This window comes from Cibotium barometz, chromosome 24, assembly GCF_041138505.1.
Source record: "Cibotium barometz isolate CiBa-2024 chromosome 24, ASM4113850v1, whole genome shotgun sequence".
Taxonomy (NCBI): Eukaryota; Viridiplantae; Streptophyta; class Polypodiopsida; order Cyatheales; family Cibotiaceae; genus Cibotium; species Cibotium barometz.
Genome location: NC_141069.1, coordinates 5833493 through 5854102, shown reverse-complemented (window position 1 = coordinate 5854102; position 20610 = coordinate 5833493). Strand labels below are relative to the sequence as shown.

At 37.7% G+C, this 20610-nt stretch overlaps 1 protein-coding gene across 1 annotated transcript; it reads right to left on the bottom strand.

Moving 5' to 3' along the window:
• Window positions 1–19126: 19126 nt before the first annotated feature.
• Window positions 19127–20113, bottom strand: LOC147624839 (uncharacterized). Its single transcript, XM_086818069.1, has one exon. The coding sequence runs from the start codon at window positions 20061–20063 to the stop codon at window positions 19530–19532; it is 534 nt and encodes a 177-aa protein (XP_086674195.1). The 5' UTR covers window positions 20064–20113; the 3' UTR covers window positions 19127–19529.
• Between the last annotated feature and the right edge of the window lie 497 nt (window positions 20114–20610).

Below are 20610 nucleotides of genomic sequence, written 5' to 3'. Positions count from 1 at the left end.
TGTCATGTGCATGAACTTCTCTTGCTTCACTGATCAATGGATTTGACACCAATGTTATTGCAAAGCAAGGAGGCTTTCTGTTATATGCACATTATGTGTGCATATACTAGGAGGCTAACCCACATTAGGCTTGTGAGCATGGGAGCATGGGAACAAGCTCTAGTGGAGCATGGGTTAGGACTAACCTTAAGAGTTAAGGTTAGGGTCAGGCATCCAAGGGTCACACATGGAAAATGGAGAGTCAAGAGAGTCACCTGAGGGCCCTCCTATATAATAGGGGCATAGGGCACACTCAAGGGGAGCTTAGGCTATGGTCTTTTGATGTTATCTTGAGGCTACGGCTATGTTATCTTGAGGCTAGGTTATGATATGATGTTCTCTTGTATAGAGGATTATATCTATTCACCTACCATTTCACACTATAGCTACATGCTACTGGATTGGAGTTATACCTCTTGATGGTATGGGACATCAAGGTAAAGTTATGATGTACTTCATTTCATGTGTGCATCCCTTGGGCTCGGGGGTGGTCGGGTGGATGAGTTTATGCCTGATTTATGCTTGTTTATGCATAACAATTATCTAGAGAGATCTTAGAGTTTTAACAGTGGTATCAGAGCAATATCTAGTTAATTGTTGTTGATTTTTCTTTCTTATTGCAAATTTTGGTATTTTTTGAAGTAAATTATAATATTTACTAAATAAAAAATATTATTTTATTGATTTGTGTTGATGCTTTGCATGTGGATTGTCGATATGGCAATTGGAACACGTGTTTCTTCTATTCAGTGGTGGATGAATCGATGTTGCGGGTAAATTCCGTGAGTTTAATGCTATTTTTTCTTATTTTTTGTGGTTTAAAATGAGCATTAATGGAAATTTTTACCAAAATACCATATATTTTATTGTGGATATTTTTGATAGAATGGATTCCCTAAATTTGTATAATTTTTAAGAATTTTTTTTAAAATTTTTGAGCATTTTTATGAAAAGAATGTATTTTTTATACATTTTATGAGTTTTTCTACGGGTTTGCTATCAAATTTCTGCCGATTTTCTGCTGAAATGCAGTAGAGGGCAGCATGTTAATGCATGGAGTGCTCTCCCGTGTGTGCAGAATTCTCTTTTGCTCTCAAATCTGAATTTCTCTTCTATTTTTCTCTCCCGCAGTGTGAATGCCTCTTGCTAGGCACATTTGATTAAGCTTAATTATATTTTAATTATAATTAAAATATAATTATGATTACAAAAGTTTAATTAAAGTTAATTTAATGCTAATCTCCCTCTCAGTTAATAGAGAGAAGGAAGAAATGGTGAGAGAAAGATTTGGAGAAGAAGGAGAGGAGAGAACATCTCCTTCTCTCAGACTTCTCACTTTGCGCGCACGCGGGTGGGGGGGCGCTGCGGCTACAGCCCTGGGCAAAAAATCGCCAACCCCCACCCCCCCAAAAAAAAAATTAAAGTTTTTTAAAACCTTAGTGTTACAAAAGCTTTAGCTTTTAAAAAATATATAAAAAAGAGTTTTTTAAAAAAAAATTGTCCAAAAAAAAGCTTTTCAAAGCTTGAAAAAAAAAGCTAAAAAAAGGGGGAGAAAATATGAATTTTGAGAATAAAAATTTCTCTGAAATATTTTGAAATTATTTTCTTGGAATCTCTTGGCTTTCCGCATTCCCGGGAAACCTTTTGGCTATTCCAGAAAATCTTTTGACACCTGAAAGGATTCCGAAAACTTTTATCCTTTCACATTCCAATTTTTTTTGTCTTTTCATTTTTCCGAAATAGTTGGCTTTCCGTATTCCGAGAAAACCATTGGGATTTTGAAATTTTTTGACCATTCGTACTCTAATGGGTTCGGGGTTAATTAAATTTTTTTAAAAAATCTTAAAAATTAGTGGAAAACTAGACAAAGGTTATTTTAAATTTTTGGAAAATGTGGAGTTTGTGATTGGCATGTGGTGTGTCCATTCAAGTGCCTGTGACCATTCAAATTCTTTTAAAAATATATTTTTTGACCCAAAAAATTAGAATATCCATTAAAATTGTAAATTTTCATTGGATTTGAGAATTGTCGGGCGGAATTGGAAATTTCGTGAACGATGGGATTCTCAGGAGAAATTAGGAATATTCTAGAAATTATTTTTAGAAATCCTAGAAATTGGTATTTTTTTAAAATATCAATGGTATTTTGGTAAATTTAATTGCTATTTTTTTATATAGAAAATATAGGTTTGGAATGCCATAAGATAGGTTTGGTGGAATTCAAAATTATCATATTTTGAGGCCCTAGAAAATTAGAAAAAAATCATGATAATTCTTTCTCTCAAGAATTTAATATTTTCAAGGGTTATTTAATGTTAAAGTACATTTTCTCGTGCTGATATTAGATAGATGCGGGTTATTTGCGTATTATTAATATGATTATACCTCATATTAGTAGATATTTCTATTTAGATTAATTTTGAACAATATTTTCATGATTTTTTACCTTTGTTTAGCCATTCTTTTTGGACATGTTCCTTAAGTTTTTCAATGATGGCTATAATCTGTGTTCAAAGTGTGTCTCACCTTTGACACCTTTTCATGATAATTCATTTTGCACTTATTTAAGTGTGGTCTGTGCTTAATTTTTTAAGCCTAAGATAAATTCTATCATGGGTTAGTTGATCTGTTTGTTTTGGATGTTTTCCAAGTTTTATTTGGACTCATCAGGTTATGCCTAGATCACTTGTATCTAGGGGTTTTTTAATGAGTGTTACACATGTGTTTCACTTGCTTACTTTGGAGTTTTGTTTGAACGACACCATGTTCATGTACTCCGGATTGATGAGTTGGCCACCAATTTTAAATGCTTCTTTTAGCATGATTAATGATCATTAGATGGCATGCATTGATTTTTATGATCAACTATGGTTTTCATGGATTTGAGGAGCTTCTATGCTTTTATCCATGGTTTTATAAGGATCTTTTGATCTTTTGGATAATATCATGTGCCTTGAACGTAGCATTTGCCTTCGTTTTTTGGCACTTAATTTTGGAGTATATTGCTTGTACTCTTGTACATATTCCAATTCAGATACCTGGTTACTTATGTATCTAGGTGAATTATTTGTCTACCCTAACTTTATTGTGTTTTGGGTAGTTATCATTAGAAAGGCGCCATTCTTTTTTAATGATGTACTCGGAAAGAGTTATTCCTTGATGTGGTCTCAAGAATATAGAGATAGGTTTTAGTATGTGAAAGTTTGGGATATGGCCATCTTATTCCTTTTCTACAAGATTTTATTCATTTTTCCTAGATGGCATACTAGGGAGTTTCAAATTAATAAGGTATGTATGGGTGGTATCATGGTGGTATGGGACACTGCGATTCCTCACATATATTATCTTATGGGATAATTTGGGCTCAAGATTGTTACTTTGCCTACATCACTTAGCATGTTGACCTCAACATTCAAAGACAATCTCATTTTCTAAATTCACTAGAAGTTATAGTGTGGGCATTCTCTAGATAAACTTCTTTTATCTATAGCCTGCATGTTTTGATGAGTGTAATCTCATATCGGTATTTTCATTTGTTGAAATCTCTTTCTTTAGAGTTCAACAAGTTTATCTTGTTGTGTTCGGATTAAGGAAATTTGGATTTTTCCTTTGTTGGCATTTCTTTCTCTAGTTCCGTACTTTAGGTGATTTATACAGTCAACCTGATGGTTTACGGATGGACATATGTGACTCATCAAGACGTTGATGACTCTCTATGTTGATATGGGTAACTCGGGACGCCGATAATTCCATGAGCAGATGTGGGGTACATCGAGCCACCGATGGATACCTGGTTCTTGCTATTATAATGCCATGTTTTCCTACTTTATTTTGAATGGTTTACAACGAGAAAACTAAGTATGAATTCCTCTGATCATCATGCACAGCCTCTGAAAAGGGAGCTTTGGAACACACAACTCTACACACTTCTGAGCTTTTCTGGTTTCCTTCAAAATGTAGAAGTTTTGGGAAAACCTTCTTGTTCTGGCCTGTTTTAGACTGTGGATAGGCTTTCCCTTTCTTGGCTTCTTTTGAGAGGCAGCCTTTGCTACCAGTCCAGGGTCCTCACCCTATCTCCTTGTAGTAGCTTTTGTCCTCGCCAAATGAGCTATGAATAATCCTCAAAAAAAGAGAGATAACTCTGTGTGATTGTGTCTGTGTGTGTGTAGCAATGCCTCTATCACTATTTGTGTGGTTTGGTGCGGCGGTAGCGCACTTCCATTAGTCTTGCAAGCACCATATCGCGCACCAAACCATAAAAATCACTCTCTCCCTAGGTCTCTCTCTCTCTCTCTCTCTCTCTCTCTCTCTCTCTCTCTCTCTCTCTCTCTCTCTCTCTCTCTCTCTCTCTCTCTGTGTGGATGTACTATATGTGTGTGTCTGTGTTGTATATGTTTCTCCCTCTGTGTGTGAGAGAGAGAGAGAGAGAGTGTGTCTGAGTGTGTGTGTGTGTGTGTGTTTGTGTGTGTGTGCGCGTGCGTGTGTGTGTGTGTGTGTTTACGTCAAAAGAAAGACATATCAAAGCTGTCAGTGCCTTGTCACGTTGTTCGATGGACCGCTGTCAATGCCTTCTCGTGTTGCTTGTTGACAAATCTCTCTCTCTCTCTCTCTCTCTCTCTCTCTCTCTCTCTCTCTCTCTCTCTCTCTCTCTCTCTCTCTCTCTCTCTCTCATGCGCACCGTTGCAACAAATAGAATAAAAAATGTGTCATATTTAATATTCAGAATTCACACGTGTGAATGGTCAACATCACACTTGTCAGTTATTACTATCACACGTGTATTGTAGCCTCTCTCTCTCTCTCTTTCTCTCTCTCTCTCTCTCTCATGTGGACCCTTACAAATAGATTAAAAAGAACAGACTCACACGTGTGAGTTATTTAAACCTCACACTACTATTAAACGGTTCTCGTTTTTGAGAGAGAGAGAGAGAGAGAGAATCCACTCCCGTGTATGCAGGCAAGAACGGCAACAGGTAAGCTCGCTTGCTCTCTCTCTCTCTCTCTCTCTCTCTCTCTCTCTCTCTCTCTCTCTCTCTCTCTCTCTCTCTCTCTCTCTCTCTCTCACACACACACACACACACACACACACGCATGCACAGACAAACACACACAATCTTTCACACACACATGCGTGCACAGACAGACACACACAATCTTTCACACACACACACACACACACACACAAACATATACAACATAGATGCACATATACAGTACACCCACAAAGAGAAAGAGAGATAGAGAGATAGATAGATAGAGAGAGAGAGAGAGAGAGAGAGAGAGAGAGTGGTTTGTGCAGTTTGACGACGCGATATGGCAAGAGGAATGGAAGTGCACTAAACTGCACAAATATAGATAAAGGGGTCGCTCGGGTTTGAATTTATCCCAGTGTTTTACTGATCAGAACAGAGAAGGCTTAAGCGGGGAGCCATGGCGCTGGACGTAGAATTAAGTGCTATGCGGGGAGGAGCGACGTGTTGATGAAGGCTCCAAAGCTGTTGAGGACCACAAAGAAAAGGTCTATTGACTCACTGCTGATGACCCTGAGGAGATTATGGCATAGATAGAGGAGCCACAGCTTGTGAGAGGACAGACAAAGGAGCAAGGATTTCCAATTATGGAGCCGAGAGAGCAGGATATGGGGGCAGGTGAAGATGAACAGGAGAAATTCGGTGCTCTCAATAGTCTGGTGTCCCTCTCCAAACGACCTTCCTTCGGAGGTCCTATATAAAGAGGGATTTTGATTTCTCAACAGAGGCTAAGGAGGAGAAAGGGCCAACTGGTCATAGAGATGATACAGAAGAAGAAGAAGAAGAAGAAGAAGAAGCTAGTTCTTAGCACATACATGAAGGACAAGAAGGAGGAAATTGTTGAGAGCAATGATCTTGCATTAGTTGATGAGAGACTTTTCAATTTTGTTTGTAACGCTGGAGCTCCTGATGACTTTCACATAATTGCTGAGAAGTTTAACAAGCCTTTGCCAGTAGAGTCAATTTTGGACCAGCATGCAGAGTACCTATCAAAACAAAGGGACGGTTTCAAAAAAGCAGTATCCAAAGGAAGGCTACTGCTAAGGCTTATGTGCACTTGCTGGATTGTGCACCAAGCAAGAAGGCAAAAAAAAATTTATACAAGAAGTGCCAGCAACTCCCATCTTCCTACAAGCCTACTTGGTGTACCACCATGCACATGAATTACTGCAGGCTGCTATATGAGCCATTGGGATTCCTCTACTACTTGCACTGTCTCTATAAAGAGCTTCCTGAAAGGGGTGAAGAACTACTCTATGAGGTGCTATTGAAGATGAGATTCCCCAAGAAGATGAGTTACCTTCTCAAGAGGTAGAAGTTGAGGAAGAGATATAGTTAGTACAGGAGGAAGAGGAGGCTAAGCTATGGATATTGGTGGTGCTCTTAATGCACCATACAGAGACCTCTGGATGTAGATCTCTATAAAGTGGACCAATGTGGTCTAATATTGCCAGTACTACTAGAATTCATTGTGGATAATAAACGTTTATGTGTTACTATCTGACATTCAGAATATTTTCAGTCTTAGGGAAGATTTTTCTCTATGTGCTATTGCTAAATTTCAGGAAGAGAGCAATGGTTTTGTCTCAAAAGATGAAAGTGATGACTTAGCATTGGAGGATAATTACAATAGTAAAGACTGTCTCAGCATATGTTTGGGCAAAGCACAGAGGTTCAAAGATGATGGCTTTGTGCCAGACGATAGGACCTTCATGAAGCTTCAGGCCAAATATGGCTATGATAAGTTGAATGACTCCACAAAGGAGTGGATGAATAGAGTAGGAGAAGATAGCAAAAGTTCTATTAACCTTTGGCAGACCAACTATTTGTCACAGATGAGACTCAGGTTCTCTCTCTCTCTCTCTCTCTCTCTCTCTCTCTCTCTCTCTCTCTCTCTATGTGTGTGTGTGTGTGTGTGTGTGTGTGTGAAGAAGTGATATGTAGCTTTATGTTTCCTTAATTATTTTATTTTAAAGAGTATGCTTGAAGTCAATGAAGAATTCTTGTAGCGGCATAAAAGGGAGTACTGTGGCCAAGACGCAGCTCTCTCTCACTACCTACCCAAATTGTCTAAGGTGCAAAGATAATAATCTACCACAATGCCATGAGCCAGGAAGGGAGAGTTGCAAATGTTTCATTCAAGACATTGTCCCTGTTTTTGGGTGGAACAATTATTCCTAACAGTTATGAGAAGAATATTTTGATAGAGAAGTCTACTTCCTTAGAAATTTTTGGATGCTACCCTAGTTATGCTAGCATTCGAAGGGATTACTTTCATACCTATGTTGCAGTAGCATTGTCTCTAGGCATAGAGAACCCATATGAACTAGAAGAGTATGGGAAACACCATTTGCTAAGGTATGAGCGAAAGCCAAAACCACAAGAATTAAAAAACTCATTAGAATGGAAAGAGACATTGTAAAAGACTTATGTGTTACATCTATCTATCCAATGATGATTAACAAAAATCTTTTGTTCTCTCCATTTTGTTTTGTCTGCATAAGTTTGGATGACCTCAAGGTTTCTTTTTTGTGTAGTTGTTTGCATTATCCTTCTATAGAACCATTGTAACACTTCTTGTAGGCTATTTGCCTTACTTTTTCCACCACCATGTTGTGTGTGCCTGAAATATGCGTTTCGAGCCATATAGTGTGATTTCTCAAGCCTTGTGTATTCCAAATGCTAGGATCTCCATACTTGTTGATAAAGTAAGGCATGTGGGTGTTGTAAGATTCCTCCCCAGCATCTCAAGATGTCCAACATCTTCCCCTATAATCAAATCCCTCTTCAAAAATATAAAAGATCTTGTTTTTACTTTGGCCTAGAGAGAGAAAATATCATAGAGAGAGGTTATTCAAATTTTGAATATTTTTGGATGGAAAAATATCTCTTCTTATTAAAATAAGTTCCCCCGAAACAAAAGTTCAAAAAGATTTTCAGAAGATGCATTAGAAATCAAGTATAACCTGTTCAAGAGGCCTTATCTTAGGGGTGCATTAGAAATCAAGTATAACCTGTTCAAGAGGCCTTATCTTAGGGGTCCAGATTTTTTAAAAATTTAAATTAAGGTTTTGAGGGGCCAATCAGATTCATCCAAATGTGTGGAGAAGTAAATAGAAGAAATAAAGACAATCCTCTCCAAAAATGAGTAAATACTCACATAAGATGAAGAGTGGACTAAGGACCAAAGGAAATACTAAAAAAATGGATTTTTGACACCTCACAATGGGAGTTCCCCCCTCATGAAGGAGGTGCCTATTTCACATGTGTAGTGGAGTTTTAAATTATCATAAATTGAGATATTTTATCTCTCCTCTCTCCTGATTCAAGTCTAGTTCCAAAAAGTAAGCTAAACTGACCTAAAAATGGTCAAAAATTGACCAAACTGATCCGAAAAATTCTAGAATCAGTTTGCTTGGTTAGAAGCTCACTTTTTCCTATAAATAGAAGCCTCCCCCTTTGTTGAAGCTTAATAGTGTTTTATGCACTGTTACTCTACTCCTCCCGACAGCCAAGAACTATGAATTTCTTAATAATTCACTAGTTTTTGACCATTCCCTCTTCTAAAGATTTGGTGGCCACTCTTGTTGCAAACAAGAGTAGATCCTTCAAGCCACCATCAAGCCAAAGGAAAGCTCCCAGCATTCATGTAAGTTAGAAATCTTATATTTTTCTTTATTGTTTTAATGGCTTTCTAATTTTTGTTTTGTTTGAAATGATAAATGGATGCTATGCCTTGTTAGAAAGGCTTTCCCTCTCTCTCATTCTTAAAATCAGCCCTTCTTTATCCTAGTTAAGTGATCTAATAGTTGGAATTAAACTTTTCATATTGTTTCTTTTTTAAAAGTGAAATTTGATTAGGTTAGAGTGCTTAAAACCATTTGGGGATAAATTTTAAGTAATTTTAAGATAGGAAAATTGAAAAATGGTCAGACATACAAAGGAGGTTATGGCGAAATTTTTTAAAATTTTGTGAAATAAGTTTCATCTTTTATTATTCTAAAAGAATAATCCCTATCGTTTGTGTATTCTAAAAGTGTCATTTTCATTCTATGCATAGAAAAATGCATAGTAGAAATATATTTATTCTAAAAGTGTTATTTTCATTAGATATAAATTCTATGCATAGAAAGATGCATATTGGTTATTTTTATTATTATAAAAGAGTAATTTTCATTAGATATAAATTCTATGCATAGAAAGATGCATATTGGTTATTTTTTTATTATAAAATAGTGATTTTCATTAGATATAAATTATATGCATAGAGAGATGCATATTGATTATTTTCTTTTATTATAAAAGAGTGATTTTCATTCGATATAAATTCTATGCATAGAAAGATGCATATTGGTTTTTTTTTTAAATTACAAAAGTGTTACTTTCATCAAAATGGTGCATAAATAGATGCATAAAAGAATATTTTTTATTATAAAAGTGTTACTTTTATCAAAATGGATTTTTATGCATAAACAGATGCATAAAAGAATATTTTTTTATTATAAAAGTGTTACTTTCATCAAAATGAATTTTTATGCATAAAATGATGCATAAAGAAGATTTTTATTGTAAAAGTGTTACTTTTACTAATATTGATTTTTATAGATAAAAGGATTTTTCTTTCATATAAAAGTGTTATTTCTTTAGAAGTTGGATTTTATGCATAAATAGATGCATACAGAATTTTTATATCAAAACAAGAGTTCTCTTTAATCCTTTGTTTAAATCCCATGAATATTGGTAAATGAATAAGTAAATACTCTGTGAAAAAAAATTCTATCGTTTCATATTCTTTAGGATGGTAATGAGAAAATTCAGAAAACCTATCAAAGTCAAAATTTTAGTTAAATGATTAATTTATCCCTCATAGAAATTCGTGATTAGTTTTGAATTCAATTAAGCAAATACCTAATGAATGAAATTCAGTAAAGTAGTAATTGAAATATTACCCTTCGATAAAGATAGTTTAGAGAGAACCTTTCCAGACTCAATCCCCTAAATTAGACTATGACCGACCAAGACATAACTCCTTCGTCAGTTTCAAGAATAGACGATGTGACCAGTTCAGTAATCTACACTCAAATCACCCACCAAATCTGAAACTAAGTTGAGACCTTTGATTTTGATCTGAGGATCACGATTACAGAATTCGAAGAATTTTGCTTGGGAATCCAGACGTGTGATCTAGAAGTATTGGGATACAGATTTAAGAAATACACATTGTATTCAAAAGAAATTCAAAACTAAAAATTTGCATAGAAACCCTGTTTTCTTAAAGGACTGTCTTACGCCAGAATGCTAGAGGGAGCATTTGGAAAATGTGTTTTTCTAAGGGAAGTTCGGTTGCAACAGTTGGCGGGGAGTGTTCTAAGGACGGCTCACACGACAAAAACCTGCCTAGGTCTTGACCAGCCTGGGTATGGTGTAAAATGGTGTGCTTCCAGTACGATGGGCGAGGGCTGATGAAGCGGTCCCTGAGTGAAGAGCCAGGACACCTAAGGAGGATCCTTGAGGGTTCTGACCAGGCGATGCACGGGCTCGCGGTGCTTAGGACACCCATGCGTATGTCGTGGAAGATGTATATATGAATGATGACGAGAAAATTATTGTAATTTGTTACTGGATCTCGTTTGCTGACCCGCTGGCCTCAACGAAGAGTCGAGAGTAATACTGTTTTGTGAGAAACAAGGATTGAATGGAAATTTTGAGTTGGACACCTTAGTAACGAATGCCAAACCTATTTCAATGGCCGAAGCAGTAAGAATGGCAAAAGACTTTGCCAAAGCCTTTGTTGTTAAGGTCCCGCCAAAGCTTGCACCCTCTAACTTTAAAAGATTCCAAACCCCCAGGAAGTACTTCAAACTTTCCTCCCCCAAAGAGGTAGCAAGGCCCAATTCAGAATAAGGATGTGGGAAGATTCAGAAGTGAAGGAAGACCCTTCCCCCAGAACACTTTCTCAGGAGCCCCACCTATTTCAAGGATTCAGAGGGATGAACTCAGAAGTGAGAACCGGTGGTTTGGATGCCAGGGTTTTGGTCACTAGCTGAAAGACTGCCCGACTCCTGCCATGTCAAGGGGACAAGGAAGTCAAGGACCGAGAGTGCAAAGACCAACCCCTTCCTATCAGTCAAATCAAGGTCCATCTCGCCCAAATCAGGGAAATTCCAAGAGAACTCCAGCTCAACCGTCTGCCTCTGTCCAAAGTAGCCTCAGAACTCCTTCCCAGAACTGGGGCGCAACCAAAGAGAAAGAGTTTCGCCTCAGACTGCAGCAGCCAGAGCAGTCACTATTGCAGAAGTAGTGGAAGAGGAAAGAGGACAGATTTATGCTACAATTAAAAACCAAGGGCCAAATTGCCAATTCTTCATCATTCATACTCCAGCTGAGTATCAGGGTAAGCCTTTTAAGCTTTTGATTGATTTAGGCATCAGTACTCATTCTTTCATTTCCCCTGGATGCTTGCGCAAGCTAGTCTTAGATCAAAAATCAGGGAAACCTATGCAAGTTGAATTGGCAAGTGGGAAGATTCTTTTCACTCACCTTGAGACAGATCGTATTCAGTTCAATCTAGATGGGAATTTAACTGACTATCAGTTCAGAGTTATACCTTTGGGAGTTTTCGACGGGATCCTTGGAATGGATTGACTCCACAAAAATCAAGCTGACATTCACTATCATAATGGAACCATTTCCTTCCATGACCTTCACGGAAACAAGGTTCAAGGAACCGAAATTTCAGGATCCCCAAGTCTGCAGTTAGTAAAAGCTTCTAAATTACTAAAAGGACTTAGAAAGAAGCAGTGCATTTATCTTGTCAAAATGAATCCGATAGACTCAAAGTCAAAAGCTAAAGAACCTGAATGGTTAAGTGATTATGATGATTTATTCCCAACATAGCTCAGCCTGTAGCCTTGCACACGTACAAAATGCAAGTTCCTGAAGCCATCAAACTCAAGGAACAGCTTAGACAGCTGTTGGAACAAGGGTTTGTAAGACCCAGTGTTTCACCTTGGGGTGCACCAGTTCTCTTTCAGAAAAAGAAAGATGGAACGCTAAGACTCTGTGTGGACTATAGAGGTCTCAATCAGCTGACAGTTAAGAATAAGTATCCTATCCCCAGAATTGATGAGCTTCTAGACAGGCTAAGTGGAGCCCAGATCTTCACAAAGATAGATCTCAAATCAGGATATTATCAGATCAGGATTAATGAGTAAGATATCCTGAAGACAGCCATCAATACTCAGTATGAGCATTATGAATTCACTGTCATGCCGTTTGGATTAACAAATGCCCCAGCTATATTCAATCGCTTAATGCAGGACATTCTCAGAGAATACTTGGATGATTTTGTTCTTGTTTTCTTTGATGATATTCTGATTTACTCAAAGAATGCAACTGACCATGAAGCTCCTGTCAGAAAAGTTCTTGAGATTCTAAGGAAGCACCAACTCTTTGCAAAAAAGAGCAAATGCACTTTCTCTGCTGACCATGTTGAATACTTGGGCTTTCTGGTATCAAAAGATGGAATTTCTCCAGATTCCACAAAAGTCCAAGCAGTCATAGATTGGCCTGAACCCAAGACAGTGAAAGAAGTCAGAGGATTCTTGGGATTGACTGGTTGGTATAGAATTTTTATACCAAAGTATGCTCTCATAGCTCCCCCCTGACAAATCTTCTCAAGAAGAATATTCCGTTTCAATGGTCTACCAAGTGCGAGAGTGCTTTTGATAAGCTGAAGACCGCCTTGGTAACCAATCCCATTCTGAAGTTGCCAGATTTCTCTCTACCCTTTGAGGTAGTACTAACTGATGCCAGTGGTTTTGCCCTGGGAGGTGCACTCATGCAGGAAGGTCATGCAGTGGCCTATGAATCCCGAAAACTCAGAACGCACATGAGAGAAATTATGCTGTCCACCACGACCTGGAACTACTTTCAGTAGTTTATGCCCTGAAGTTGTGGAGACATTACCTACTGGGTCAAAGATTCACTTTGATGACAGATCATCAGAGCTTAAAGTGGATCTTCACTCAGAAGGATCTCAACATGCGCCAAAGAAGGTGGATGCAGACCCTACAGGAATTTGATTTTGAAATCAAGTACTGCCCAGGCAAAGAAAACGTGGTAGCAGATTCCCTCAACAGAAAAGCCTCCTTGCTTGCAATTACTGTAGTGTCACCATGTTGGGGTCCCGAATTTATGTTGGTAAACTCTAAGTCATCATCCTACAATAAAAATTACTCTCATTATACATCATCATGATTAAAAGCATTTTAAAAAAAGAAACTATAATCGATTTTTGTTATTAAATTCACTTGAAGAAAAAGAAACAATAACTCATCATTGACATAACAGACATCTCAGGTTTCAATTAATCTAAATTCATTAACTAGCATAACATATATCTTATGATTACATATACAAAAACTCTTATAGAATAAGGAGCTATGAGAAAATCCTACAAAACTATGTTCTACAATGGTGTCATTGTCGACCCAAAGGTACATCAAATGGCTTACCCATTGCTTAACATCTCCGGTGAGCAGGAATTACCCTACGGAATGTATAGTCTACAAACAACTCTTCTCCTGCTTGTAAGGTTTGAATGGCACAAACAACCACATAAGCTCGAGGGGCCTTTAGAACATGTATTGCTTGTATAGTCTCCTGCTTGTAAGGTTTGAATGGCACAAACAACCACATAAGCTCGAGGGGCCTTTAGAACATGTATTGCTCCACACCTTCTTGGTTTCCCTCTACTGCTATTAATTAGACCTGCTATATTGCCATCATGCGTATAAGCACGACCATCCATGTAAGCATACTCTGCACGGGAAACTCTAGCACCAGTTTTTTCCTCTCTCTCACGAATGGATGCTACATCAGACAGCATACCATAAGTGGTAATACTAATGATGTGTTGGCATAGATGTCTCCATCTTCCCTCTGAATAGACTGGGCCACAAAAGCTCAGGAGTGTCACCATACTTTCAGCTGGCACATGCAAATCTTGTGACATGTAAAGTCCTTGACCTGCATCCTGGATAATGGATGGTGCTATTATGAACCGTGGTCCCCAATGGCTAAATTCCTCCCAATTACTTGGAAGATCAGGTGTGATAACCAACCACTAGTGGCTCTATGATCATATGTATCCTCAACTAGATGAGTGGATAGTCCCTAGTGTAGTGGTCTCCGCAAGGAGACCAGGCTGTAACTTCATTCCTTCTGAGTCATCTCGCGCAAGTGATCTTGTATAAAGTGGATCACAATCACATGACGTGTTATCCTCCCACTGCTAGGATGTCTCCTCCGAGCCTCACTGGATGAGGAAGAGTCAGATCTATGGAAAGTAGGACTCCATTGTTGTGAGGGTAAAGATGTCCTCAGCTAATATTAGAGTTAATCTTGTTAGCGTACCAATTGAATCATTGATGTATAACTTAGATATAAATTTGTCAAAGTTGAAACTAATCATTTATAAACAAAAGAAATTCAAACATCATAGTTATAAGAGAAGAAAAATATACATGTGGTGGAGAAATTCAAACATCATAGTTATAAGAGAAGAAAAATATACATGTGGTGGAGAAGATTCACAAAGCCTGTAGTCTAGCTCATTGACGAGCTCAAATGTAGCACCTATGTGTAACCATGGCCCGGCATAGTGCGCAATAACATAATCTTCTTTGCTTAAAACATGCTTGCTCATTAAAATAATCAAATGTATTGTCTTCTGTGCGGCCCTTAATCTCCCTCTGCACTTGACATGGCTCTAGCTCAGGTGGTATCTCCGGTTGTGAGACGAAGAAACTGGAGGAGGGGTATGGATGGATGCATCTAAATCACTACTATATTAAGTCAAAGATATCATATATTAGAGAATAACACAAAAACATTTCACTAATCATAACAAAGATCTAGTGTGATGAACTATGGTTAGAATGTTTGTAGTACCACTATCATAATTAAAAGAAAAAAGTTCTTGTAACCTTCAAATGAAGTTTAACATTTATATATTATGTTCATTTTTATGGATTGTATTGTTTTTATGATAAAAAAAATATAGGAGAAGTGCTAAAAGTAAGAAGGGTGTATTGTTATTATGAAATTTAACTATAATGTCCTATCACGTGCACGCTCAGGCCATGGCAAAATCTTTAGCATGAACATTCTAAATCCTCGATTAGTCAATATCTTAAGCATCAGCAATAATATTACCATCACCAATAGAAGTATCATCTTCATCAGCACACCATTAGCATGGTCATAAAGCATTAGCATCATCTTCCATCTCATGGGAGGTCACAAGGACCTATCGGCAGCTGGCAGCAAACAGTTGTCAACAGCCTACAGGTACGCTTGGGCAGTCGGTCAAGAGTCATCTTATAGGGCAACAGGGGCGGTCAATGCATACAACTAATATAGTATTTATCCCATGTTTTTTTTGGCATCTATTGTCTACACATCACGCCAACTGAAGATGTACTGATCGACCACCTTTCCTCGCCCATATATAAGCATAACTTATAAACCACTCATATAAGCATAACTCAACAAGTGAGTAGCTCATTCATAAGTCATCTAGCATTCAGTAGAAGATCATACGGCCACATCTCCTGCACCATGAAACTTGGAGACATGTTAGGGACAAGGTATGTTAAAAAAATTAATTACATTTTGCACATCTTTTGATCTTGGTGCATTTATAAATGATAATAATTACATTTGTTTTTGTCTTATGTACTCGCGAGTATGTACTCGCGAGGTGGGTGCTAAAGTAAAATTTCCCAAACAATGACATGCCATTGATCAGCGGTTGCGTAGAGGTGTGAAGGTTAGACTTGGAAAAGGTGGCAAAGTGGGTTTTAGAGCATGATTTGTAATAAGTAAAAGAAATGCAAGTGTTTGTCTTTTTCTTATCATGAGCTCGTATATTTGATTTTCATATGCTTAAATTTCTTATTTGAATTTGTTTTTTTCAGAGTTAGAATTTTGCACCCCCCCATTGAACAGGAGATCAAAGATGCTACACAACATGGGTACAAGTGGCTGGTATAGCATCTTGCTTCACGTGAGGTGTATCCACTAGTTGAGGTATGTATGAGTCACGTTTCATACTTCCTGTTATATATTAACTATAATTTTTCTTGTTTATACAATATTCTATATGTATACTAAGTCTTATATAATTTGTTGGTTCATGTCATAGGAGCAAGGTTGCTCTCCTTGCAAGCGGTGAATAGCCTAGACATATGGAGGATGAGGAGCAAGGAGAGGAAGAGTTTCATAGAGAATCTAGTGATCATAATCAAGATGTTTAGGGTCATTTTCTCTCTTGTATAGAGAGTTTTTGGTGTTTTGAGCCATACTCATGCTACTCCTTTGTACCTAACTAGAGCTAGCATTTATATTATGTATCAGTCAGCAGATATCATTTTCTATGATTTTGGTTTTAATTTTAAATGCAATACATATCTTTATAATGGAAAGAGGTATGTATGAGTCACATTTCATATCAAAACTAGGATTCATATATATTAACTATAATTTTTCTTGTTTATACGATATTCTATATGTAGACTAAGTCTTATATAATTTGTTGGTTCATGGTATAAGAACAAGGTTGCTCTCCTTGCGGTGAAGAACCCACACATATGGAGGATAAGGAGCAAGGAGAGGAAGAGTTTCATAAAGCATCTAATGATCATAATCAAGACATTTAGGGTAATTTTCTCTCTTGTATAGAGAGCTTTTTGTGTTTTGAGCCATACTCATCCTACTCCTTTGTACCTAAATAGTAAATAGAGGTAGCATCTATATTTTGTATCAGTTAAACACTATTTTGTATCAGCTACACTATTTTGTATGATTTTGGTTTTAATTTTAAAAGCAATACATATCTTTATAATGGAAAGAGTTTACCTCCATTATGATGCTCACACATACATTGTTTTGTATGATTTTGTGCATTAATTCAAATTCATACATATTTTTGCAGTTGAAAGATCATACCTCCATTATGATAGTCGTCTATATTGTGGTTATGTGACATATATTTCTTGTCTATGCAATGCCAATGTGATAATAGTTGTATATAGTCTCTTTGCCAATGATGTAGGAGACTTACGCACACAATTATGTGTGTGTGTGTGTGTGTGTGTGTGTGTGTGTGTGTGTGTGAGAGAGAGAGAGAGAGAGAGAGGAGCAAGTAGTTAGAGAAGCAAGAGGATTAAGAGAAGGGAGGCAACAAAAAAAATATGTGCATTGTTTGTAAACGTTGCAAATGTTGTAGTGAACAATCAAATATAAATTTTGACGCTATTCGTCAAGAATTTTTTACTTAAAAAAACCTTGTGTCATTTTTCTTTTGTGATGCATAGCCTCATTTTTAGCCTCACTTTGGTGACGCGCATAGCCTCATTTTTTGGTGATGCATAGCCTCATTTATTACTTTGAGCATTTCATCTTCAAATTTCCTCAGCCTATTTTTTAAATCTAGCCTTGGGTAGGTCGTGATTACATTTTAAAAGTCAACATCTTTAGTGAGGTGAAAACTTTCAAAAAATAATGGCAAAAAAAGACTTTGAAAGCAAAACTACATCTTATGGCACATGTTAATAAAAGTAAAATGGATGAATCAATTGATAAACAAATCAAAGATAATCTTGTATTTTCTAAGGTTAAAAATCATGTTGTGTAACTTATAACCTCATCCCTTTTTTTTACAAAACTTAAATTAATGAAAGCACAAAAAAGTTTTAATCTATTATTCAAAATAATATCTCAATTGTTCATGATCATCGCTTGCATATTCGAGATTTTATATATAACACCACTCATGGCACTTGTGTTTTTAATTTGTTCGCACATTGAAGGAAGTAATCACACTTTCTCTCTTGTTGTATTGTATGCAGACCATGCAATTCCATACTCTTCTAGCCTTGATGTGGCTTACAATCATCGTCCTTCATACTAATTTAGCATGTAAGTTCTAGAAAGAATATATAGGCAATGGTGATCTTAAAGAAGAGTTAGAAATTTTAGAGCTCAAGAAGAGAGCAAATAGGGGACCCATATTTTGAAGTGTTTCTTTCTTTGATGTGCAAACCTAAACCTTACAATAGTACTAACTTTAGGCTTCATTTTTAATCAAGTCACATATTGGTGATTCTTGGGATACTCCTAGCCATGTGAGTACATCCTTTACTCTCTTAAAATTTATCTTTTTAGGCCAAGAGGACTTGACATGATTGGCCTTAGCAAGGTGAGAGATACAAGGGTTTTGGATTCAGGGCAAGATGAAGCGCATAAGGTTCCTGGGTGTGATCCTTTAAGAAGGGAGCTAAGAAGATATTCTAAAAAGGATGGCCAATAACAAGGTTGGATCTAGCACAAGGGGCACCTTAGGGAGGAGTAGGGAAGTGCCATCTGTAGGGAGAGACTTTGTCTCATGACTCTCATGCTCGTTGCTGTAAAACTGGGAATAGAACATGTGGTGTGTGTGGGTAGTATGCACACGAGAGAGAGAGAGAGAGAGAGAGAGAGAGAGAGAGAGGCTAGCAATCATGTTTCTTTGTTTCATGACTCTTATGCTTTCTAATCTAAGAGTGGAACACAACATGTGCGGTGTGAGTGTGTGTGTGTGTGTGTGTGTGTGAGAGAGAGAGAGAGAGAGAGAGAGAGATTGCATCCTTGTTGGTAGCATTTCTCATGAATGATTGGTACTTTTGATTTTGTAAAAGAGAAAAAAATGTTTTATCTTACACTATGCAAAGCATCATTTTTAAACCTTTTCAGTCTCCTAAAACTTTACACAAACCTTAGTTTGCAACCCCCTTATCCTTCTCTGAACGTCTTAATTATTTCATTTCTCACAAGAATTAGGCCCCTATTATTCACCCACACAAAATTTAAACTATAAATATGTTTAGGTCTAACTTTGGGTTTTCTAATACCAACGTTGATCTCAGCTAGCCATGCCCCATTTGCTCTATGTGGGATGACTCAAAACTTGGCACTACCAAAAGGTTGCACTTGTGTGTCAAAGAAGGTTCCTGTAGCATTGTAACATGGCTCAAACATGTTTTTTTCCATAGGAATTACTTTCTTGATCAATATTTAAAAATTATTTATAGAAATAACTATTTTCATCATTTGCAATGAATTGGGAGCTGTGATTTTCTAGGCAAATAGTTTGAAAACATGTAAGAAGATTGATGAATTTCAGGTTAGCCTTGAAGTTGATTCATGAGGCTTTGGTAATCTTAGTTGTACAAGCTATTGATGTCTATATTACTTTTAGAAGAGAATTTGGCCAAGGTAAAGACTTTAGGAGAGTTAGGAGAATAAGAATCAAAACAAAAAAACAAGACCATCGATTAAGACCAATCGAAAATTTTCATGTCAACAAATTGACATTTGCTCTACAATGGTGGCGTCATGGATGGAAAATTTCCTCTCTTAAGTTGCCGTCATGAGCCTGGAGAAACTTTCAAAGTCGATGGCTGTGGTATTGCTTACCGCCGCTTGGCCAGCGGCCACGGCCACCATGGCGTCAAGGTCCTCGTCGGAGAGGGGCTGCCCAAACATGGCCATGGCGGCCTGGAGATCCTCTCTGCTCAGAAGCCCATCCTTGTTCACGTCCAGTACATGGAACACCTCCCGCATCGCCCTGCCCTCCGCCCGACTCAAACCGTCGTCGGCGCCACCTACTCCGCCCTTGCCGATGTCCATGAGACACCGGAACTCCTCCAAGCTCACTGCCCCGTCACCGTCCAAATCAGCCATGGTTATCATGGAGTTCACCTCCTCGTCGCTGATGGCCTGCCCCACGCAGCTGGCGAAGAAGGCAGACAAGTCCGGGGACCTGATCTCGCCGTCACCGTCTCTATCCAGCACCTCGAAGGCTTGCTCAAGGCACGAAGGATCGTCGGAGCGTCTGGCCATTTGGTGCCAGAGCCCTGGAAGGCCGGCATCGCTGCTACGAGGGCACATGATCTCGTCTCTCTCTCTCTCTCTCCCTGCTCTCTCTCTCTCTCTCTCTCTCTCTCACACACACACACAGTTTCTCTCTCTCTTTCTCTCTCTCTCTCTCTCTCTCTCACACACACACACGCGCTTTAAATTTGGCACCTAAGTCTAGGTGCCATAAAAAATCTAGTGGCACTTTTGCCATCAACCATGGGTGCCAAAATGTCACCTTTGGCTAAAATTTTGAGTGTCCCTTTTAATAACAAACCACTTTACTTTGAGTAATGAAAACATATTAGTTTTGTAAGTGCATTAAGCTTTCACAATTCAATAGAAGTCTTCTCATCACACAAAATACATTATAGCAAGAGAATTTTTAAAGGCATCATAAATTATTGAAGACTTTCAAAACTTTCAAGTTATTGAAGACTTTCCATATTTATTATGCATTGTGTACTATATTATATATTATATAGGATATATACCCCTAAGGCTAGGTGCCATTGGGCACTTCCCTTGTTTTTTCAAAGTACCACGTTGGCACTTTTACCAGAAAACGGAGGTGCCATTT